Genomic DNA, 25,634 nt, shown 5'->3' on the forward strand with positions numbered 1-25,634 from the left:
TTTGATGTGAACTTGCTTTTCATCTTATGAGTTGTGATAATAGGCCTTCGTAATGCCAAGACAAGATTTTCAGCTTGGAAAGACCTTGGGCGGACCTTCTTGTTGAATGCCTTGGATAGTCGTGCTTGGTAGCATTCCAAATGTTATTGAGCTTTGAGCCTTATTTCGTCGAGTGCTTCCAATTCTTGAAGTCGTAGCTTTGCATTTTCCTCTTTAATCAAACCTTCTTGTATAACCATCCTTAGTGGGGGATTTGACTTTCGAGTGGTATAACAGCTTCCACACCATATACGAGAGAATAAGGCATAGCTTGGGTAGGAGTCCTATGTGTCGTCCTATATGCCCAAAGGGATTTGCTTATTCTTTCGTGCCAGTCTCTCTTTGTTCGGCTGATTACCTCTTTAGGAAGTTGCACAACATTTTGTTGAATGCTTCCGCAAGTCCATTGGCCAGAGCATGATACATGGAAGACTTGTGTTGTTTGAACTTGTATTTCTTGCAGAGCTCATCCATAAGTCGGTTGAAGAAATATTTTTCGTTATTGGTGATGACGCAGCGAGGCACACCATATCGGTGGATGAAATGCTCTTTGATGAAAAGGACGACGGTTTCTTTCTTGACTTCCCTGAGGGGTACAGCTTCAGCCGACTTAGAGAAGTAGTCAGTTACAACTAGGATGTAAGCTTCTCTTGCAGATGATTTCGGTGTGATTGATCCAACGACATCCAATCCCCATTCATCAAACAACCATGAAGCAACCGTAGGGTATGGCTCAGGCGGTTGATGTATGAAGTTGGCGTTGGATTGACAGGTTTGGTAATTTTTGGTGTATTCCAGGCAGTCATTCACCATGCTTGGCTAGTACTAACCCATTCTCTTGAGCTGGAAGTGTAGCTTTGGTCTGGACTAATGTGCACCACATACGCCTGAGTGTGCTTCTTCCACGGCTTGATTGGCTTCTTCCTCACCTAGGCATCTTAGAAGTACTCATTCAAAAGAGCATCGGTAAAGTGTTCATTTGTAGTAGAGGAAACAAGGTGCTCGTCGATGTATTTTAGAGTGGTGTTCTATGCTCCAAGTAATCGATCAGTGGCTGTCTCCACTCTTCAGTGTCGACTGGAAGTACTGAGATGACATTTGTATCATCCAGTAGCATTTCATTGACCAGTGGGATCACCCATTTTTGGCAAATTGGCACGTCTGCAACTTCATCTTCCCCTAGCACCATACTTGAGGCTAGGTTAGCCAGAACGTCCGCCATTTGATTTTCTTTTCTTGGCACATGTTCTAGCGTCACGGCCTCGAACATTTGTAGCAGTCGAGTTGCTAGCCAAGAGTATAGGACAAGATCATATTTCCTCACTTCATATTCAGTCACGAGTTGATTGATTATGAGCTTGGAGTCGCCATACACTTATAGTGTTGTGATTTCCATGTCGATCTCCATTTGAAGTCCAATGATCAGTGCTTGGTACTCAGTGACTGTAAACACGAAAATTCTGTATCGAATGAAACGAGAACACGTGTACAAAGTAGATTTGTATTTATTTGAATTTGTAGGTTACAATCTCTATTTACAACTTTTCCTCTGATTCAGTCTTCAAATTTGATGTAGATGCGTGATTGATCCAAGGGTCGCGATGACTTAATCTTGGACGAACGGTTGAACGATTGATTCAAGTTTTGAGCTTGAAAACAACGCATGGATGATCTACACCTCAAGGGTGCGGCAAAGATGGTGTTTGATGTAGGATTTCGTTGCTTCAAGGGTCTAGGCGACTTGATCTTGAAACGAATGTTTGCTACAAGTTTATAAGCTTGCAACAAAGTCTTCGAAGGAATCAGCATGAGAGCTTGTTAATTATTCAAAGAAGTGCTTCGGCTTTGGTCGAGAGAAAGCTTCAGCTTTGGTTGAATGTTCTTCGAAGAGAGCTTTAACAGCGTATTAGTCTTCAAAGGTTTGGCAGAGGTTCTTCTGTGTAGAGATTTTTCGACCTCAATGCGTGTGGGAGGACCTTGTATTTATAGGCTTCTCAAAGCTTGCCTTCGGGTGGATTTGGCTTTAATTTATGTCCTAATTCATCCATGGGAGAATTTAGGGATGTTTTGTGTCTTAATTTCAGCCACTTTACTCCTTTTGCTGAAATTATAAGGCCTTGTTGCCTATTTTGTGAGCAATCTTCAATTCTTGTTTGTTTAATGAAGATACCTTAACTTTCTTTCCGGTTTTAGGACCAATCTAGACCCTTTTGCCGAATTTAAGAGAGATTTCTTCCCTTTGCCAAATCTTGGGAATGTTTTATACTTCCCTTGCTTGATTTATGCCACATGTCTTTGATGACTTGTCCATTTGTGATAAGTCATATGCCACGTGGAGCTTTGTGATGCATCATTTGTATGCAACGAAATTTACATGTTTACAAATGCCCCCACTTCAAGGCATGTTGTAGGCATGTGCTTGTCACATGTAGGAAACGTATTTTGAAGTCCTACAATGTGAATGTTCTAACTCAAGGGTCGTTGTCACTTAATCTTGAATTAGTTTGCTTCTTCAAGGGTTGTAGAGGCGTGTTTGTTGTAGGAAAACAAGTGTTTTTTTCCTTCCTTCGGTAGGAATCCCCTTCAATTTTGGTAACAATGGTGACTTCCTTCAAAGTGTCGGAAAACTTTCGTGATTTCCTTCAAAGTTTTGGAAAGATTCAATGCTTGTCCTTGGATGAGTAGGATGTGCATTTCCTTTCCCTATTTTTCTTTTTTTTTCCCCCGGCAAGGGGGGAAAAACAAAACATTTGTTTCTTGTTTTGATTTCCCATGGCATGAAGGAGGGAATTTTCCTTTCTTCTTTTTTGATTCCCACGGAATGAAGGAGGGTTTTTTTTTTTTACTTTTTTTTATTCCATGGCAAGGAAGGAGTTTTCCTTCCTTGTTTTGATTTTCCCATGGCAAGGAGGTATTTTACTTTCCTTTTTTTTTTTTTTTGGGAAACATGTCCTCTGACTTGCACGCCCAATTTGAGGTTGATTTATTTTTTCGAAAATTCTGAAACAATATGGGAAACGTAGCTTTATCCCTTATCTTTTCAGGCATATATCGTACATAACTAGGAAAAATCGGGAAAGCCTTCAACTTTACATTTTCCTACAGCTGCGCAATTCCTGACGAGATAGCAATTTTTACGGGAATGACTTTGAAAACTAGAATGTTTGGCTTTAGGAAAAATTATGAAATTTGGACACAATGATCCTTAGCCACTTAGCTTCCTTCTCCAACTGGCCTTGCATTAAAACCCTTCCGGAAAGTTCAGTTACCACAAAAAATGTCCTGCCTGCGCAGATTGGCTGAAACTTGCCATTTTTTTCTTGGAATTTGCTTCCTTCTTTTGGTGGGGATGTGCTTTCTTGTTTTGATTTTCCTTTTGTTATTTGGCTATGTATTTCCCTTATAGCATTAGGAAGCAATTGACCCCTATATATAGGACAATTGGGTGTATATTTTTTCCACAACACAACTCCTTTTGCCGTGCACTTTGTAGCTGCTTGGAGTCGTGGGTTTTTTGCTATTGTGTTTGTCGTGCCTGTTGTTGCTACTTGGAACTTGTTGATGTGCGTCACTTTTACCGTGTGGGGTTGTGCAAAAGACTACAAAGTTTTTACGCTGTGTACTGCCTTTTGATCATAATTTTCCTTGGTGGTGACGTAGTCGTGCCTCTTGCCGCTGCCGTGCCCTACAGTTGCTGCTTTAGAGCTTATTGCAGTGCGTCACTTTTACCTTGTGGGGTTGTGCAAAAGATTGCAGCGTTTTTATGATATGTAGTGCATTTTGGTCACAACTTTCCTTGGTGGTGACGTTGGCCTGCCTCTTGCCGCTGCTTGGAGCTTGTTACAGTGCGTCACTTTTACCGTGTGGGGGGTTGTGCAAAAGACTGCAGCGTTTTTACACTATGTAATGCCCTTTGGTCATAACTTTCCTCGATGATGATGTTGGCCGTGCAGTGCAAGAAATTGCTTGCGTAATCGTTGCGGGGTTGTGTAGTGCGTAGCATTTTGGTTTTCTTTACTACTATAGCGTGCTTCGAAGGACCATCCTGAGGTTACCCTCTTCACCATGCAGTGCAAAAAATTGCTTGCGTAATCGATACAGGGTTGCGTAGTGCTATTAGTGGCGTTTTGGTTTTCTTTGCTACTGTAGTGTGCCATGAAGGAATGTCTTGTAGCTGCCCTCTTTGCCGTGCTTGATCAAGATTCGTGGCTGATTTCTTCTTGTTGTTGTGACTTCGCCATCTTCATCCTTCGATGGTTATGAGGTTTGTCTCGTATATCTTTTGTTTAGTGAAGCAATGTTTTTTTCTTTGTGTTGCTTTGTTTATTTTATTGCAGCCATGATATTTTTCAAGTGCTTTAAGAATAATACCATCACCATTCTAGCAAAGGAAGGCGATTCGCAAGATAGGGGAACAACGTTGAAGTTTTGTGCACCTTTGACTAGCCCTAAGGCGCTTGTTCTTCCTGCAAAAGACAACTCGATCCACATCAAGTTGTGGTCTTCCGAAGTGTCTTTGGAGGTGATGGATTTTGGTCAACCAACTCCGAAGAAGAAGGTGTGTACATCAAGGATTCTTGTTTTGAATCCTTCGCACCATCCTCGCAACAATTCACATGCTTTGTTTGAGCTTCTTGGTGATCGTATCCACATCGGAGTTGTGACTTGGAATAGCACCTTGTCGACTACTGGAGAAGCCATCTTTGTTTTTTTTTCTTTTCACTTTGTAATAAGGCTTTGTAGCCGAATTCTTCCTTTAAAGAAATAAAATATTCACATTTTGAATTTGCTCTTTATTCTTCAAAGTGTTTGTGTTTTTGTTGATAATGTGACTGTACTTAGTTTTTTTTTGAAGTTTCAAGTTGCCTACGTACTCTCGGTTGAGGAGGGATCAACTCATGACGTAGTTCAAGGGGGTGATGGATTTTGGCGATTTTGATGGTGATTTTTTTTTTGTTTTTGTTTTTCCGTACACAGTTTATGCTTTAGCGGGCCAGGAGCATTGGGTATTGCCTTTTAAGCTTGTGCGAACAAGGAGCGTTGTGGGTTATTTGGTGCTGTTTGCAGTTTAGACTCATGCATGTAAGGAGTGTTGTGCCGTTTGCAGTTTAGGCTCGTGCATGTGAGGAACGTTGTGTCGTTTGCAGTTTAGGCTCGTGCAGGCGAGGAACATTGTGCCTCTCAGAGGTAGTAGCGCTTCAAGAATATACCCTTGATGGGGCCGATCTTCAAGTAGTCTTCTGCCATGATTAGGTAGGCGCCGTTGGTGTAGACCTCTTGTATTACGTAAGGTTCATCCCACTTTGATGTGAACTTGCTTTTTGTCTTGTGAGTTGTGATGATGGGCCTTCGTAACGCTAAGACAAGATCTCCAGTTTGGAAAGATCTTAGGCGGACCTTCTTGTTGAACGCCTTGGACAACCGTGCTTGGTAGCATTCCAAGTGTTGTTGAGCTTCGAGCCTTATTTTGTCGAGTGCTTCCAACTCTTGTAGTCATAACTTTGCGTTTTCCTCTTCAGTCAAGCTTTCTTGTATAGCCATCCTTAGTGAGGGGATTTAACTTTCGAGTGGCAGAACAGCTTTCATGCCATATACGAAAGAATAAGGTGTAGCTTGGGTAGGAATCTATTTGTCGTTCTATATGCCCAAAGTGTTTTGCTTATTCTTTCGTGCTAGTATCTCTTTGTTCGGTTGATTACCCTCTTGAGGAGGTTGCACAACGTTTTGTTGAATGCTTCCGCAAGACCGTTGGCTGGAGCATGATACATGGAAGACTTGTGCTGCTTGAACTTGTATTTCTCACAGAGCTCGTCAAAGAGTCGGTTAGAGAACTGTTTTCCATTGTCAGTGATGATGTAGCGAGGCACACCATATCGGTAAATGATATGCTCATTGATGAAATGGACGACATTTTCCTTCTTTACTTCCCTTAGAGGTATGGCTTCAGCCCACTTGGAGAAGTAATCCATTGCTGCTAGAATGTAGGCTTCTCCGGCATATGATTTTGGTGTGATTGGTCCCACGACGTCTAATCCCCATGCCTTAAATGGCCATGAAGCAATCGTATGGTGTAATGGCTCAGTCGGTTGATGTATGAAGTTGGCATGGAATTGGCAGACTTGACATCTTTTGGCATGTTCCATGCAATCCTTCACTATGCTTGGTCAGTAGTAGCTCATCCTTTTGAGCTGGAGGTGCAGCTTTGGTCTAAACTGATGTGCTCCGTAGATGCCTATGTGTGCTTCTTTCATGGCTTGATTAGCTTCTTCCTCTCTTAGGCATCTTAGAAGTACTCATTCAAAAGAGCGTCGGTAGAGTGTTACCTTGTAGTATAGGAAGCGAGGTGCTCGTCGACGTATTTCAGAGAAGTGTCTAGGATCATCTGGAAGCTTTTCATGCTCCAAGTAGTCGATTAGTGGTTGTCTTCATTCTTTAGCGTCGACTGGAAGTACTGAGATGACGTTTATATCATCCAGTAGCATTTCAATGATGAGTGTAATCACCCATCTTTGGCAAACTGGCACGTTTGCAGCTTCATCTTCTCTTAGCACCATACTTGAGGCTAAGTTAGCTAGAGTGTCTGCCATTTGATTTTCTTTTCTTGGCACATGTTCTAGCATCACCGCCTTAAACTTTCGGAGTAGTTGAGTTGCTAGCCGAAATTATGGGACGAGATAATCTTTCCTTACTTCATATTCAGTCAAGAGTTGATTGATTATGAGCTTGGAGTCGTCATACACTTCTAGTGTTATGATTTCCATGTCGATCGCCATTCAGAGTCCGATAATTAGCACTTGGTATTCAGCGACGTTGTTGGAGCATAGTTCGCTTAGCCGGAAGGAATAGGGTAGTACTTGTCTTTATGGCGACATGAATACTACTCCTGCCCCCACTTCATCTGCTCGTACAGATCCGTCGAAGAACATTGTACATGTCGGGAAGATGTCGACGTAGAACACCTCATCGTCGGGCAAGTCATCTGAGAATTTCCAATCGGCTAGGATTGGATGACCGGCAAGAAAGTCAGCTAGTGCTTGTCCCTTGATGGCTTTATCTGGAACGTAAATGATCTCATATTGATTAAGAAACAACGCCCATTTCGCTAATCACCTTGTCAAAATTAGGTTGGACATGGCATATTTGGCTGGGTCAGCTTTAGCAACCAAGTGGATGGTGTAAGCATGCATGTAGTGTCTAAGCTTTTGGACGGCAAAGACTAAGGCAAGGCACATCTTCTCGATTGGTGTGTAGTTAAGCTCGGCACCAGTGAGGGTTTTACTTAGGTAGTAGAGTGCTCTTTCCCTTTGGTCTTCATTTTCTTGTGCTAAGAGTGCTCTAATGGAACCTTTTTGTGCAGCAACGTATAGGATGAGCGACTTTCCAGGCATGAGAGCTTTTAAGACAGGTTGGCTTGCCAAGTACCTTTTTTATGCTTTCTAAGGCATTGCGGTAGGCATCATCCCATACGAATAGAGCGACATTCTTCATAAGTTAACTAAAGAGTTGACAGGGTCCAACAAGGTTGGAGATGAAGCGTCTGATGAAGGTAAGTCGTCCTTGTAGACTTTTCAGCTAGTGTAGATTCCTTGGCTCGGGCATACTTTGAATGGCCTTAATCTTTTATTGGTCTACTTCAATGTTGTGCTTAACAATGAAGCCGAGGAACTTCCTAGAGGTGACGCAAAATGCACACTTCAACAGGTTCATTTGAGGTTGTAATGTCATAGTTTGTCGAACACCATTCGTAAATCCTTTAAGTGATAGGATTTCTTCTTGGTCTTGACAACTACATTGTTTATGTAACACTCTACGTTTTTGTGTAGCATATCGTTGAAGATCTTTTGCATGGCACGTTGATATGTGGCTCTAGCGTTCTTCAAACCAAAGGGCATTACCTTGTAGCAGTAGATACATTTTGGAGTGCCCATTCTTTCTTGTCTTGAGTAGCTTTACATCATCCTTGTGCAACTGTGTGTTAGCTTTGTTTGTTCCAGTTTCGAACGGGGATTTCCCATTCTTTCTTGTCGGCATTGAGATGTATTAGAAATGAGTGTGCTTGATCCTTTTGAGGGCGTCACACTTCCTTTAGTTATTGCAGGCTTAGCGGGCTCATCGTCGTTTTTGCTTAAAGATGGCACAGCTTCCCTTTCTTACTCTTTGGGCACGGCTTGCCACTTCTTCTTTTTAGGTGCGGCTTTTCCTGTGGACTTGATCTTTTTTGGAAGTTCTTCAAGCATCGTTTCTTCATCCATGTAGAACTTGGCGTCTGCAAAGTGTGATTCGACTTCGGTGAACGGGTATGTGTCGCCTTGTATCACCTTTACTCATTCTCGATAGTATTTTAAGCATTGGTGGAGGGTGGATGGCACTACACCATTCTCATGGATTCAAGGCCTTTCTAAGAGCAAGCTGTAGGAAGTTCTTGCATCGATCACATGGAATATTGTGCTCGACTTGAGTTCACCAATAGTTATCTTTACGCGGACCATGCCCATCGCTCTTTGTCCTTCTTGGTTGAAACCTTGGATTAGCAGGCTGCTTCGGGTCAATTTACCCACCTTGATGCTGATTGAAGTTATTGTTGACTTTGGCATGATGTTTATGGCCAAACCACTATCCACAAGCATGCAATTGACTTTGTGCTCCCTCACCTACCCAGAGACGAAGAGAGGACGATTGTGACGTTTTGACCCTAGCAGCAAGTCTTCGTCAGTGAAGATGATTGCATTATGGGCGGCGCAACATGTGACATATTCATATGGCTGGAGCTTCAAGCCTTCATCCTTGATTTCTTGCACTTCATGGATGTCGGGGCTCGCCAAGACTGCTATCAGTGCTCTTCGCATTTCCTTGGGCAATCGCAGCCTATCTTCGATGCTAAAGTATGACGCCAGGCTTTCTTTAGGCGTAGGAGTTTCTCTTCCTTAACGGTGATAGCTTTGCCTTTTGAGGGCTCTTCTATCTCTATTTCTACCATGTGACAGGCAACGGTAGTGCACTGTTGGAAAAAGTCATTCAGGAAGTACTCATGTAACGAGACAAGAATGCGCAGCTCTTGCTCCATAGGCTTCCCAGCATATGTTGGCTTTGCAACTCTTACGTCTCTCTTGGGCTTCTTATTGTTACGGCAGTGGTGCTTTCTCGTTTGCTTCACCTTTGGCCGTGAGGCTTGTGGTATTGGCTTCCTTATCTTCTTGTAAGTCACCAGTGTCCACCCTTTTTCATCGTCGGTAGGTGCATCTTGGTCACTTTCCCTCAGTGATAGTTATGCAGAAGGTGCCATGTGGCTTGAGCATAGACGGGAATGAGCATGTGTTACTCGGAGAGGCACATGATCAAACAAACTAAACACAATTGCAGTACTGTGTGTTGCGACTGTGTTTTCAAGGTTGAGTTCAATTTGCCCTTGTTGTGCTAGCTTCATGATGAGCTCCTTGAGGACGAAGCACTTGCCAACATGATGGCTAAAGATATGATGGTATTTGCAATACCTAGAATCATTAACGCGATTCATCTCTTCAGGGCGCTTGCATTCGGGTAGTCCGATCACCTACTATTGCGGCCACGTCAGAGTCCAGAAAAGGGTACATCTTTTGCTCCAGCTCCCTCAAGGTGTTTTTGTACCTATCTTGGGTGCGAGAAGGCTCACATCTTTTTATCTTCTTCGTTTTGTTCTTGGAATAGATCTTGACGGTAGATGAGAGGTCTTGACAGGGGTGGTGTTGATGGTAAAAGCTTCATTGGCGGGCTTCTTCTTGTCTACATTCGGAGCGAACACGTTGTCTTTCTTGAAGTCAGTGATTGGCTCATTTTTTCCATGGTTGGCGATGCCCAACTCCATGTCGTGGGAACGAGTCGCCAGTTCCTTAAATGTCCTCGGTTTTATGCCTTAGAGGATGTAGTGTAGCCCCTAGTGCATGACTTGAACGCACATCTCAATGGCGGGGGTTTCAAAAAGTCGATTCTTGCAATCTAAACTTAATAAACACCATATGTTGATGTAGTCAATGACCGGTTCATCCTTCCATTGCTTCGTATTAGTCAGTTCCAGCAAGCTTACGGTATGACGCGTGTTGTAGAAGCGGTTGAGGAATTTCCTTTGAAGCTGGTCCCAATTGTTGATGGATTCAGGCTCGAGGTCGATGTACCAGTCAAAGGCATTACCTTTCAGCGAGCACACGAACTGCTTGACGAGGTAGTCTCCATCTGTCCTAGCATTGTTGCAGGTTTCGATGAAATGGGCAATATGTTGTTTAAGATTGCCCTTTCCATCGAATTGCATGAACTTTGGCGGCTGATAATCCATTGGCATCCTCAAGGCGTTAATCTTCTAGGAGTAGGGCTTTGAGTACAACATGGCGTTAATCTTCTTGATGGTGCTAGTGATCATCTGTTGCGGCTACTAGATAGTGATCATCTCATAAGCTCTATTGCCTAGTCCAGCTTCTCCTCGGCTTGTTCCACCAGAGGTTCTTCTTTTTCATCGGTTTCCTCTTTCAGCTGGTCAACCTTTGGGTTAGCTTTGTCGTCATGATGCGCCTCCAGGCGGTTGACAAATGTTGCAATTTGCAAGTCATTCTCTTCTACAGTCATTGTCAACCTTGCAATTGCTTCGCTCATTTGAGCCAACTACCCCTCGATGGAAGTTACGCTAGTAGTCATGACTTGCATGGCTACGGGACACGTGCTGCTTGAGTTGGCGTTAGAAGTCAAAGACTCGGAGTACCTCATCGAGCTTTCTTCCTTTGGCGCCCTTAATGAGGCCAAGGTGATCACATACTCGTGCCTCGGGTGCTCTTGCTCATTCAACAAACTTGATGCAGGGGTGGAAGGTATGGCAGAGAGAGTTCTTACCTTGCTTTGGGCTGTGATGCCCAAAGTTTCACCACTTGCGGAAAAGATGCCCTTGTTCCTCACATCGGTAGCGGGAACAACTTGATCCTTCCTTGGTGCCATTTGTGCTTTTGCGAATTTGAAGACAAAGATGAGAGGCAGAGATGTCCCCCTGGGTGTGCCAAATTTGTAAACACGAAAATTCTATATCAAATGAAACGAGAACACGTGTACAAAGTAGATTTGTATTGATTTGAATTTGCAAGTTACAATCTCTATTTACAACTTTTCCTTTGATTCAATCTTCAAATTTGATGTAGATGTGTGATTGTTATCCAAGGGTCGCAATGACTTGATCTTCGACGAACGGTTGAATGATTGCTTCAAGTTTTGAGCTTGAAAACAATGCGTGGATGATCTTTACCTCAAGGGTGCGGCAAAGATGGTGTTTGATGCGGGATTTCGTTGCTTCAAGGGTCTTGGTGACTTGATCTTGAAATGAACGTTTGTTACAAGTTTATAAGCTTGCAACAAAGTCTTTGAAGGAATCGGCATGAGCGCTTGTTGATTCTTCAAAGAAGTGCTTCAGCTTTGGTTGAATGTTCTTCAAAGAGAGTTTTAGCAGCGTATTGGTCTTCAAAGGTTTGGCAGAGGTTCTTCTGTGTAGAGATTTTTTGACCTCAATGCTTGTGGGAGGACCTTGTATTTATAGGTTTCTCAAAGCTTGCATTTGGGTGGATTTGGCTTTGATTTATGTCCTAATTCGTCCATGGGAGAATTTAGGGATGTTTTGTGTCTTAATTTCAGCCACTTTACTCCTTTTGCCGAAATTATGAGGCCTTGTTGCCTATTTTGTGAGCAATCTTCAATTCTTGTTTGTTTTATGAAGATACCTTAACTTTCTTTTCGATTTTAAGACCAATCTAGATCTTTTTGCCGAATTTAAGGGAGATTTCTTCCCTTTGCCAAATTTTGGGAATGTTTTATACTTCCCTTGCTTGATTTATGCCACATGTCTTTGATGACTTGGCCATTTGTGATAAGTCATATGCCACGTGGAGCTTTGCGATGCATCATTTGTATGCAACGAAATTTACATGTCTACAATGATGTTGTTGCAGCATAGCTCGCTTAGTCGGAATGAATATGGTAATACTTGTCTTTATGGCGACATGAATACTACTTCTGCCCCAGCTTTATCCGTTTGTGCGGATCCGTCAAAGAACATTGTCCATGTCGGGAAGATGTTGATGTAGAACACCTTCTCGTCAGGCAAGTCGTCTGAGATTTTCCAATCCGCTGGGATTGGATGATCGGGAAGGAAGTCTGCTAGGGTTTGTCTCTTGACGGCTTTAGCTGGGACATAGATGATCTCATATTGATAGAGAAGCAACGCCTATTTAGCTAGTCGCCCTGTTAGAACTGGTTTGGACATAACATACTTGACCGGGTCAGCTTTAGCAACCAAGTGGATAGTGTAAGCGTGCATGTAGTGTCTTAGCTTTTGGACGGCAAAGACTAAGGTAAAGCACATCTTCTTAATCGGTGAGTAATTGAGTTTAGAACCAGCAAGAGTTCTACTTAGGTAGTATAGTGTTTTTTCCTTTTGGTCTTCATTTGATTTTGCCAAAAGTGCTCCAATGGAACCCTTTTGTGTTGCAATTTATAGGATGAGCGACTTTCCAGGCACGGGTGCCCCTAAGACATGTGGGCTTGCCAGCTACATTTTTATGCTCTTAATGGCATTGCGACAGGCTTCATCCCATATGAATAGAGCATTTTTCTTCATGAGTCGACTTAAGGGTTGACAGGGTCCAGTGAGGTTGGAGATGAAGCGTCTGATAAAGGCTAACCGTCCTTGTAGACTTTTCATCTCATGCAAGTTCCTTGGCTTGGGCATGCTTTGAATGGCCTTGACCTTTGATTGGTCCACTTCAATGCCACGGTGCTTGATAATGAAGCCGAGGAATTTCCCATAAGTGACGCCTAATGCATACTGCAACGGCTTGGTTTTGAGGTTGTAGTGCCGTAGTTTGTCGAACACCATTCGTAAATCCTTCAAGTGATCGGATCTTTTTTTGGTCTTAACAACCATGTCGTCTACGTAACATTCTACGTTTTTATGTAGCATGTCGTTGAAGATCTTCAGCATTACGCGTTGATATATAGCTCCAACGTTCCTCAAGCCAAAAGGCATTACCTTGTAGTAATAGATACATTTTGGAGTACGAAATGATGTTAGTTCCTCGTCTTCGGGAGCCATGCAGATTTGATTGTACCAAGAGGAGTTGTCCATGAATGATAGCGCCTCGTGACCAGTGATGCGTCCACCATGATTTCGATGATTGGTAAGGGAAAGTTATCATTCGGGCAATCATCGTTAAGGTCACAGAAATCTACGCAAACATGTATTTGTCCAGATTTCTTAAAAACAATGACGATGATGGAGATCCATTTAGGGTAGTGCACCTCTCGAATGAAGCCTACTTCAATTAGCTTGGGATGAGCTTAGATCGATAGCATCATTGAGTTTGCTTTATCGGTTGCGTTCCGGGTTTGACTACAAGACAATGCACGGCGATGGTAGGGTCAAGGTCAGGCATTTCTTTGTAGGTCCAAGCAAAGACGTCTTTGTACTCCATTAGCAGTTGGTAGTACTCCTCGACCTCGTCTGTACTTAGCAGTGCATTTACAAAGATATGATTTGGCTCCTCGTTTGTGCCTAGGTTGAGCTCATTGAGATCATCAACCATGGCTTGTCCCCCATCCTCGAGCTATAGTGGTGTAGCAGTGACGTCTTCCTAGGGGATTTTGTCTTCTATGATCTTGATGTGAAAGGCGTTTTGGATCTTCTCTTGAGTGCTGCCCTCTTGGGCTTGTTGGCATGAAAATTGGCCAGTGCAGACAATGGTGCGCTTCCTTACTTTCAGTTGTCTTTCTATGTCAACCTCCAAGGTTTCTTGGCCTTTCATCCTTGAAGGAATTAAGCTTTGAACGTCGTCTTTTTCTGCTAGACCGTCGAGCTTTTCTTCCTGCAGCGTTGTCTTCCTCTTTCTAGAAGGCTTCTTGGTTTCTTCAAGTATTTCCAAGGCCGACCGTTGCGAAGGAAAGCTAGTTGTGTTGCTTTGTTTCTTAGGTTTGACAACCTTTCAAAAACAGAGCTTTGGGGTGTTGGCGTGTTAAGCCGTTTAAAAGCAAAGGTTCAGTCTTGACCATCAATGCAATCAAATGCTGAAATTCTGAGTTTTGAACAGTTTAGTCGATCGAAGGCTGACTTTCGAAGGGCAGGTTTAGGCTCCTCTTGATCTTGTTAAACGTTCACGTTGATGTGTTGAGCGCTAAGGTTTTTTGCTTTGCTTGAAGTCTTCACAGGTGTATTTGGTGTGAAGCCAAGCCCAGCTTTGTTGTTGTCAACTCTGTAACCATACTCCTTCAACTTCTTCTGAGTCTCGATGAGGTCACGCTCTTTGTTGTTGACAATGTTTGAATCTTTCTTTCGAAGACTTGAAGAGGAAGCAAAATCATACCCAATCTTTTTTTACATGAGTTTGTAAGCGTTTGGGTCGAAACCTTCTTCGGTCCTCTTGGTTGGAAGAGAGCTTATGGTAGGGGTTTTACGAAACCTTATGGTGGTTTTGAAACTCTAGCGTTGCCTAACTGTGTCAGAGGTAAAACTACATTTGTCTTGAGTAACTTTACATCGTCCTTGTGCAGCCGTGTATCGACTTTGTTTGTTCCAGTTTTGAACAAGGATTGCTCATTATTTCTTCTCGACATTGGGATGTATAAGAAGACGGGTGTGTTTGGTCCTTTTGAGGTCGTCCCATTCCCTTTGGTTGTTAAGGGCTTAGCAAGCTCATCATCGTCTCTTCTTGAAGATGTCACGGCTTCCCATTCCTGTTTCTTGGGCATGGCTTTCCATTCCTGCTTTTTGGGCGCGGCTTTGCATGTGGATTTAATCTTCTTTGGAAGAGCTTCGAGTACCATGTCTTATTCCATACAAAACTTGCCGTCCGCGAAGTGTGATTTGGCTTTGGTGAATGGCTTGGTGTCTCCTTGTATCACTTTCACTTATTCTCAGTAGAATTTTAAGCATTGGTGAAGGGTGGACAACACTACTCCATTCTCGTGGATCCAAGGCCTTCCTAAGAGCAAGCTGTAGGAAGTTCTTGCATCAATCACATAGCATAACGTGCTTGATTTGAGTTCGCCAATAGTCATCTCGACTCGAATCATACTCATTGCTTTTTGTCCCCCTTGGTTAAAACCTTGGATTAGAAGGCAGCTTCAGGATAATTCATCCATCTTGATGCTGATTGTTGTCATTGTTGACTTTAGCATGATGTTTATGGCTAATCCACCATCCATAAGCATGTGGTTGACTTTGTGCTCCTTCACGTACCCAGATAAGAAGAGAGGATGGTTGTGAGGCTTTGATCCTAACACCAAGTCTTCATCGGTGAAGTTGATTGCGTCATAGGTGGCACAATACGCGGCATATTCATGTGGTCGAAGCTTCAAGCCTTCATTCCTGCTTTCTTGCACTTCGTGGTCGTCAGGATTCGTTAATACCGCTATTAGTGCTTTTCGTATCTCTTTGGGCAACTATAGTGCTTCCTCGATGCTAAAGTGTGCCGGCAGGCTTTATTTAAGCGTGAGAATTTTCTCTTCCTCGACGGCGATAACTTTGCCTTTTGAGCGCTCTTCTATCTCCACTTTAACCATGTGATAGGCAGCGGTAGTGTATTGTTGGAAGAAGTCATTTGGGAAGTACTCGTGCAAGGAGATTGGAATGTGTCATTTTTTGCTCCATAAGTTCCCTTATGTATGTTGGCTTAGCAACTCTTATGTTCTTTTTGGGCTTCCTATTGTTGCGGCGGAGGTGTTTTCTCCATTGTTCCACCTTTGGCTGTGTAGCTTGTGATCTTGGCTTTCTTGTCTTTTTGTACGTCATCAGTGTCCATCATTCTTCATTGTCGAGATGCGTATTTTGCTCGTTTCCCCCAATGATGGTTGTGCAGAGGGTGTCGTGCAGCTTAAGCATGGATGGGGGTGGTCTTGCGTCACTTGGAGAGGCACAGGATCGAAAGATCCAAACACAATCATAGTAGTGTGTGTTGCGACAGTGTCTTCGAGGTCGAGTTCAATTTGCCCTTATTGTGCTAGCTTCATGATGAGCTCCTTGAGGACGAAGCATTTGCCAACGATACGATGGTATTTGCAGTACCTGGGATAGTTAACGTGATTCATCTTTTCGGGTCGTTTGCATTCAGGTAACTCAATTACGTTCTTCTCTAACAAGTCGTCTAGCATTGCAGCTACGTCAGAGTCAGGAAAAGGGTACGTCTTCTGCTCCAGTTCCCTCAAGGCGTTTTTGTACCTGTCTTGGGTGCGATAAGGCTAACCTCTCTTCATCTCCTTTGTTTTCTTCTTGGAGGAGATCTTAACGGGCTCAGAGGAGGTCTTAACGGGCTCAGATGAGGTCTTGATGGGGGTAGTATTGACTGTAAAAGCTTTCTTGGCGAGCTTTTTTCCAGTCTTGTCCATCTTTGGAGCGAACACCTTATCCTTTTTGAAGTCAGTGATTGCTTTCTTTTTCCTGTGATTAGCAATACTCAGCTCCATGTCATAGGATCGAGTTGCTAACTCCTCAAATGTTCTTAGCTTTATGCCTTGGAGGATGTAATGTAACCCCCAGTGCATGCCTTGAACACACATCTAAATGGCGGAGGTTTCAGAAAGTCGATCTTTGCAATCCAGACACTTAATGAGTGCCATCTAATGATGTAGTCGGCGACAGGTTTATCCTTCCACTTGCTTTGTACTTGTCAGCTTCAGCATGCTTACAGTGCCGCGAGTGCTGTAGAAGCGGTTAAGGAATTCCCTTTCAAGTTGATCCCAGCTATTGATGGACTCGGGCTCGAGGTCGGTATACCAGTCAAAGACGTTACCTTTCAGTGAACGCACGAACACACGAATTCGCGTCGTGCTGCGCCTCCAAACGGTTGACAAGTGTGGCAATTTTTAAGTCATTTTCTTCCACAATCCTTGTTAGTCGTTCAATTGCTTCGTTCATCTGTGACAATTGTGCTCCTCGATTGAAGTCGCGCCAGTAGTCATGACTTGCATGGCTATAGGATATGAGTTGCTGCTTGAGTTGGCATCGGAGGTCAAAGACTCGGAATACCTCATCGGGCTTTCTTCGAGCATTGTTTCGTGCCTAGTTGCCCTTGGCAAGGCCAAGGTGATCACATGTTCATGCCTTGGGTACTTTTGCTCCTTTGGCAGGTTCGATGTAGGGGTGGAGGGCATGGAAAAGAGAGCTCTTGCCTTGCTTCGGGTTATGACGCCCAAAGTGCCACCACTTGCGGCGAGGATGTTCTTGTTCTTCGAGTTGGTAGCGGGAACAACTTGATCCTTTCTTGATGCCATTTGTGTTTCTTGCGAATTTGAAGGCGGAGATGAAAGGCAAAGATGTCCTACCAGGTGTGCCAAATTTGTAAAGACGAAAATTCTGTAGCAAATGAAACAAGAACTATGTACAAAATAGATTTGTATTAATGAATTTGTAGGGTTACAATCTCTGTTTACAAGTTTCCGCTTATTTAATCTTCAAATTTGATGTTGATGGGGTAGATTGTTGATTCAAGGGTAGCGATGACTTGATCTCGGACGAACTGTTGAACCATTGCTTCAAGTTTTGAGCTTGAAACAACAGGTGGATAGTCTTTACCTCAAGGTTTGTGTGTAACCTGCGGCAAAGGTGATGTTGATGTGGGATTTTGTTGATTCAAGGGCCTTGGCGACTTGATCTTGAATCGAACGTCGTTACAAGTTTTGAGCTCGCAACAAAGTCTTGAAAGAATCGGCACAAGTGCTTGTTAATTCTTTAAGGGAATGCTTCGGCTTTGGTTGTGCTTTCTTCGAAGAGAGCTTTGGCAGTGTATTAGTCTTCAAAGATTTGTTGCAGAGGTTCCTCTGGATCTCAAGAATTTCCGCCCCTTTGTTTGTCTTGGGACCTTGTATTTATAGACTTCTCAAATCTTGCCTTTGGATGGATTTGGCTTTGATTTGTGTCTTGATTCGTCCACGAGAGAATCTAGACATGTTTTATGTCTTGTTTTGGCCACTCTATCTTATCCTTGCTGAATTATAGGGCTTCTTGCCTATTTTGTGAGCAATCTTCAATTCTTGCTTATTTTATGAATATGTTTTAGCTTTCTTTCCGGTTTAGGGAGCAATTTAGATCCCCTTGCCGATTTTAAGAGACATTTTCTCCCTTTTGCTGAGTTTTGGGAAGGTTTTGTACTTCCTTTACTTGATTTGTGCCACATGTCATTGATGACTTGTCTATTTGTGATGAGTCATATGTCATGTGGAGCTTTGTGATGCATCATTTGTATGTAACGAAATTTACATGTCTACAACATGGCTTTTCGTTTTTTCACTGAAATTCGTTTTTTTTTTCTTTCTTTTTTTATGTTGAAAATTAATTAATTCTTTATTATTTTTATCAAAACTCATTCTAAAAATTTTGAAACTTCATCTTCTTCGTCTGCAACCCCCCCATTCTTATAAATTTAAGTTATCAATTGAAATTGTCCACTAGCACCATGGCATTCAGAGTCTGATTTGAACTTAATAACTCCACCGCCTTCTTCACTGTCAATTCCAAATCTCGTTGGTTGTGCACTCTCAAAATCCCCTAACTTCGCCATCTTTAGAGTCTCCATCGCCAAATCAACGACAAGATCATATCGTCCATCAAATTCCCCACCCTCCTCAACAGCCTAAAATCGACGGCACTGCATCGTCTCGTCCTTCATAGCCTTCATCTTGCTCGCATGCTCTCTGTTCTGCCAGATGTCTATTGGGTGGTACGCTAGCTGTCTGAAGAACCAGGTACCGTGAAAATTTTCTCTTTTATTCCTCTGCTCTGCAGCAACAGCCGCTTGAAACCAAACGGTTCAAACCCACCAATTCCTTTTCTTTTTTTTTTCTTTTTTTTTTGTGCTTTTCGTCTCCACCCTCCACTTGTATTTTGATGAGGATTAAGTGCATTATTGGGCCTAAAAGGGCAGCTCATATTCCTCTATCACACTGGTCAAACTAATTTACTTATTGGGCTTTAAACCTCCAACTCAAATGAACTACACAAATTTGGCCCAAATCACTTAAAATGCAAAGTTAACCGAACCTGGAAATCCACACAGCAGTCACTAAAACGATCATAATCCACTGCAGGATTATCGGATTGACATGATTCCAACTCCATTTGAAAGAAGACTTCCATATCTTTTCATCCATATATGGTATGCAATGAGGTTCTTCTGGATGAATAAATGGCAGCCCATCAAAGTTGCTGGACAGAAACTCCCATATCCCAGATTTTCCAAATTGTGTCACCTCCATGTTTTAGGCATCGCTTTGATATCCTGGGATCTTCCCTTGAATGTTTATGGACGTTTTTAGGCCCTCAAAACTCCTCTACTTAGCCTTAAAATCCCTTTCTTTGCAATTAGTCCTACAAAATAAGAAAACCACAAGTAAACTACTACAAAAGGATGAAAACTATACATAATCCAAGTTCTATGGTTATAAAAACATGTATAATATGAGTCTATCAGTCTATTTGTCTGGATCGCACTTGGAATATGACATTCTACGCGTCTCACATATATCGCGAAGGAAATGTTGTTGCAGATAAATTTGCTAACATGAGCTTGTCTTCTCCAACTTTGGTATGGCATGACTCCCCTCCGCCGCCGGCTCATGCTGCTTTGTTTTCAGACTATGTAGGCTTGCCTGCATCTCACCATGCAGGTATGTCTTCATTTGTTGTTTTTTTCCTAACCTTGTGGTGGGTTGTTTGACTTGTTTTGCAGGTTTTTAGACCTTTTAGGTTTGGCTTTAGAGGGGTTAGGTTTCATGTCCCCCATTTTCCTTGTATCGTTTTTGTTTTTGTTTCTAGTAAGGTTTATGTCCCCCCTTCTTATTTATGTTCTTTTTCTCCTTTTCTTGGTATTATGAGGGATAAGGTTTATGTCCCTCCTGACTAGGTGTAACTTTTTTTATTATCAATCAAATATCCCCCGCACCGTCGAGGTTCTCTGAAGAAAAAAAATGACAATGCACCTTTGTGCGGATTTCCCCACCGATTTTTCTCCCCCCCCCCCCCTAACAATTATGTATCTAATATACTAACGCTATCACTCTCATAACAAAAAGAACAATACTTGGCTACTCAAAGGATGAGTAGGAGTTCCTACTCAAAACTGTTAATTGATGATTCATAAAACTGATATTTATGATCAGAGTTGTTCATATTATAAATCACTCAGTAAACATCGCCTCTACAAAAATAAATTAAAACTAAGGTAGTTTAGTCATAAAAGGGTTCTGAAATTTCTCTTTAACGTAGTGAAGGGTTCTGAAATCCCCTGTTGACGTATTGAAGGTTTGGAAATTTCTCCTTGACATGTTGAAGGCTTTGGAAAAATGTTCATTAATGTACGGTCGTGGTTGTTGAAGGGTCTGACCCCAAATTGACCAAATGAGGTCTTTGCTTTTTGCTCATATCTTTTTTGTTTAGAGTAATGCTAGGGAGATTAAATTTAGAGACTAAATTTGTAAACTAAATGATGTGTCATCAATAGGAATAAGCACGTTTATCAACGTTTAAGTAATAAACCAATCATCACCTTCCATGTTCTTAAGTTTTCAAAACTTTGTCTCCAAATTTAGTCACCCTAGCATTACCCTTTTGTTTAATAACCATTCATCATTGCTTTTATACGATTGTGTGGAATTTTATGCTTGACTCGGGAGGAGCTCCACTTGCTTTCTACAGCTTGTTAGGTAGTTGGAAATGGAAGAAAACAATCTTAAGAGCAAATCCCTCTTCGACGTATTGAGGGGTTTGGAAATCTCTCTCTGACGTGTTGAAGGATTTGGAAAATGTAAATTAATGTGCGGTCATGGTTTTTTTTAATGAGTTTGAAATGCTATTTTTTTATGCTCATTTGGTGCTCAAGATTGAAAATGATGATTTTTCTTAATGAGTAACTTATCTTCTGTAATGTTCATGCATTCATGTAGGGACGAATCTTTTGTATTCTTGCATGTTGTGTATGCCACTAAATAGTATTAAAATGGAGCCAACATAATAGAATCCTATTGGACTTGCAATTTACACAAGTCGAATTTAAAACATTACACTTACAAGTAAAAAGAAATATCATTAGAATGTAATACTAGTAGTAAAACAACATTTTAATTTTTAGTTGAGTTTAGTTGTTTTCATGTGCGACCTCTCTTATGAGTCATGAACAACTGATATCTTCGCTTTTTTGTTGCTCCTATATATGCAGACCCACTACTATAAGCAATATCCAAGTTAAAAAAATGGCTCATGGCTTCCTTTTCGTCTTCTTATTAGCTTGCATTATCTCTACAACAAAAGTCATTCCATGACACTTGTTTTCTATGGTTTGTTGGGTAGTTTGGAATGGAAGATATATGAGTTGCTGTTCTGAAAATAACAAGGTCATTTTCATTGTGGAAAATCTCTCTGACGTATTGAAGGGTTTGGAAAATGTACATTAATGTGTGTGGTCATGGTTGTTTGCAATGAAATACTGTCTTTTATGCTCACACACACACATAAAAATTATACATAGCTGCATACGTTTTGGTTGCTCCTATATATGATATGTGCAGACCTGCTACTCCAAGAAATATCCAAGTTAAAAAAAAATGGCTCACGGCTTCCTCCCTATCTTCTTATTCTCTTTCATTATATCTACAACAAATATTCATGCAAGCAACCAAACTGAACGCACCTCTCTCATGGCCTTCGCCCGCACCCTATCTTCCCCTCCCGTAAATTGGAGTAGTTCTGTTGATTGTTGCCATTGGAATGGCATCACTTGTAATCAGGAGGGTTGGATCACCCATTTGCTCTTACCTTCCAATGGGCTCAAAGGAGGTATGTTTGTCTCATCACTTGGAAATCTCACACATCTCACCCACTTGAACCTTTCCCACAATTCACTTTATGGCACACTTGAAACCAAATTCTTCTCGTCCTTGAATCACCTCGAGATCCTTGATTTGAGTTACAACCTTCTTTCTGGAGAGATACCGTTTTCTCTACCACCCAAAAATATTCAGACAGTAGATTTGTCAAGTAATCACTTCCATGGTGCAATTCCATCTTCTTTCTTCCAACGAGCTTGGAATTTGACTAGTTTCAATGTTAGCAACAACACCTTCTCTGGGTATATCCCTTCATCTAATTGTCTTCGATCCTCTCCTTCCATAAGAGTATTGGATTTTTCCTCCAATGAATTTAGTGGCAACTTTCCTCGTGGGCTCGGGGGGTGTTCCAAACTGCAGATTCTTCATGCTGGTCACAATAATTTGTCAGGATCACTTCCGGAAGATATTTATAACGCTACCAAACTTGATGAACTTGTATTACCTCTCAATTCACTAAGTGGAGCCATTAGTGAAAGAATTGCCAACCTCACCCACATCACAATGCTTGACCTCTATTTTAATCATTTGAGTGGGGTGATCCCTCTCAATTTTGGGAAGCTCTCCAAGTTGAAATTCATGAATTTTGATTTCAACAACTTAGAAGGTAAGTTGCCCCCATCTTTGATGAATTGCACAAACCTCGTAGAGCTGCATTTGGGATACAACCACTTGGAAGGAGATCTCTCCATGCTTAACTTTTCCACACTTAACCATCTTACTAAACTCGACCTAGTGAGGAATAATTTTTCTGGTATCTTACCGATAAGCCTTTACTCATGCAGGTCCCTAAAAGCAATTCGGTTGAGTGATAATCCTTATGTAGAAGGACAAATACAACCTGAGATTGTTTCATTGAAATCCTTGTCCTTCATCTCGCTTGGTTATTTACGGTTGACCAATCTCACAAGGGCAATTAAGATATTAATGGGTTGCAAAAGTCTTCGCACACTCATCCTTGGTGGTTCGTTTGATCGCGAGACATTGCCAACTGATGATGACATGGTTGATTTTCATGGATATCAAAATCTCCGTGTCTTCAGTTTGGCTAACTCTGGGCTCACTGGTCAAATACCTGGTTGGTTATCAAACTTAAAGAATCTACAATTGTTGTATCTGGGTATGAATCAAATCACAGGGTCAATTCCAAGTTGGTTGGGGACTCTTCCAAAACTCTTAAGTGTGGAACTGTCAAACAATCAGATTTCAGGTGAATTTCCAAAGCAACTTTGTAGATTACCAATGTTAATGGTGAATGCATCTCAAGTAGACAGTTATGAATTTGAACTTCCCCTCATTGGCGGAAAAATCGAAAATCCAGTTTTTGTGCCGCGTAGAGTGTCTTACTATCAAGGAATAATAGACTTAGCGGTCAATAACATTAGTGGCATTATACCTACTGAGATCGGCCAGTTGCTGCTTCGTGAGTTGTATCTTGAAGAAAACAACTTCTCCGGAGAAATTCCAGATCAAATATCTAACCTAAAGTATTTAGAGGTTTTGAACCTCTCCACGAATCATTTGTCCGGAAAAATTCCCTCCTCAATAGCAAGCCTCAATTTCTTGAGAGAATTTGATGTCTCATACAATAATCTCCAAGGACAAATACCAACGGGTACACAACTCCAGAGCTTCGACGCTTCTGCATTTGAGGGAAACCTTCAACTTTGTGGTGCTCCACTAAATGAGTGCAGAAAAATTGATGCGGATAATAAGAACAACGTTGACCAAGGTGTGGACAATGAATTCAACTGGCTTTATGTTTTTGCAGTCTTAGGTTTCATTGTTGGATTTTGGGGAGTTTGCGGTTCTTTAGCTCTTAAGAAGACATGGAGGTATGCATATTTTCAGTTCCTGGATAAAGTACACGATTCGTTCTATGTGAAGATGGCAGTGTGCATAGCCAAGATAAAAAGAATGATTAGGGACTAGATTGTACGTTTCATTATATATTTTCAGTTTTAATAAAACTATTTGGATACACAAAATTAACACACTTGTTATCAAACTCTCTAATAGAGGTGGATGCTACCATTGTATGTGGAACGCACCTGTATTAGAGAGTGTTCATTTTGTATCCAAATGGTATGACTCTTTCAGTTTTTATTTGTTTGTTTTCATCATGATGTAAGGTTTGTTTTAATATATATATATATATATATATATATATATATATATATATATATATATAATCGTACAATGACACACAAATTAGCAAACTTGTTGACACACTTTTATAGTACATATAAGCTCTACCATGGTATGTGGGTCTCTCTATTAACGAGTATATCAAGAAAATGTGAACTTGTATGTCCAAATAGCATCATCAATAGTAATATATTCTTCAAATTTTGACAGTGTAAGCGGAACGTCAAAGATGAGTGGTAGTATTTTTGATATCATCTACCGAAAAAATACTTATAGATAATGATGACAATTAACGTTGTGAAGTAGTTTTATATGAACTTTGGAAATATACAGAATGTTAACCAGGAATATCATACGAGAATCAAAATGAACAAATAATTGGAATTTAAACTTTGATGGTTCAATTCGTTATTCTGAAAAATTGGTAGCTGGATTTGTCATTACTTATTAGACTCTAACAATGTACCTTTATAGTGGACGATGAAGTTGTTGGTTTAAAATATGGCTTGATTTTATCACACAACGATTCGACTGCCATGTATTAAATGTTCATAAAATGGAATAATGTAGTATTTGAAAATGTACAATCTATTTTTGAGAACATTAAATAGATTCATGAATTTTACTTGATTAAACAAATACATAGAGTTGTTAGTTTGTAAAGCAAGAAACTAAATACAATGTACAATACTTATGAAAATAAGGAATACCTTGATAAATTAATAACTTATAATTAATCGATAAATTAATTCATTTCCATTATTTTTTTATCCAATTACTTGTCAGCTGTATAAACACCATACATGAGACATATTGATACTTCTTGTACAGTTCCTGATATCAGTAATTTTGGATGTGGAACTGTATCCCGTTCTTATATGTTACAAAAGTATAGAACTGCATGTAGGGATGTCAACGGTTCGGTTTAGTGACGGAAATGCTATATTCATTCCCATAACTACGAAAATTAACCATATATATAACCGCAAATTAACCATATGGGATTATCCATAACCATATCCACCGGGTAACAGATTTCCTATTGGTTAACGGTTATATCGATCTTCGTTAAAAACAAAAATTTATATTCATCCAATTGGTGCACAATAATTTATTGAACACTAATTTCGTCATTAAATAGTCACGTCTAATAATAAAATAAAATAAAACATAACAATAAATGAATTTTGTAGAGTATAAAAATAAGAGCATTGAATAAAACATTGATGATGTGATATGTTGATATCTCCCATAAGCATTATGTTTGATGCATAATGAATATAGTATAGCGTTTGATGAATAAGGAATATAATTGTCCCAAAAATGGGCACATAACAATGTCACGCTCTATTAGTAACACAATACTATAGTGTTAAAATCCAACACTATAGCACTACATTTCTAATAGAACGTAAGGCTATTTGAGGAAAATAAAATAATTTATTTTTAAGCAATACGGAAGCAGAAAATCATTCTGGTAATTCAAAGATTTAAAAGGGCAACGGAATTCAGATAAAAAAAAATTTACATCAAAGATAGAGTTGCACTGTTACATGCCCCTTTTTGGGGCGTGTGAC

At 41.0% G+C, this 25,634-nt stretch overlaps 1 protein-coding gene across 3 annotated transcripts in view; it reads left to right on the top strand.

Annotated features, from left to right (window-relative positions):
* Positions 1-23,905, top strand: part of LOC126589686 (receptor-like protein 3) — a 166,422-nt gene extending 142,517 nt beyond the window's left edge. Inside the window, exon 3 of one of the 3 annotated variants that reach the window (XM_050255064.1) lies at positions 21,714-23,905. In XM_050255064.1, coding sequence (XP_050111021.1) covers positions 21,714-23,841 — 2,128 coding nt within the window. In that variant the 3' untranslated portion in view covers positions 23,842-23,905. Of the gene's footprint in view, positions 1-21,602 lie in introns of those variants that run through there. The other 2 variants (XM_050255065.1, XM_050255062.1) reach the window with 2 other exon arrangements.
* Positions 23,906-25,634: the final 1,729 nt, after the last annotated feature.

This window comes from Malus sylvestris, chromosome 11, assembly GCF_916048215.2.
Source record: "Malus sylvestris chromosome 11, drMalSylv7.2, whole genome shotgun sequence".
Taxonomy (NCBI): Eukaryota; Viridiplantae; Streptophyta; class Magnoliopsida; order Rosales; family Rosaceae; genus Malus; species Malus sylvestris.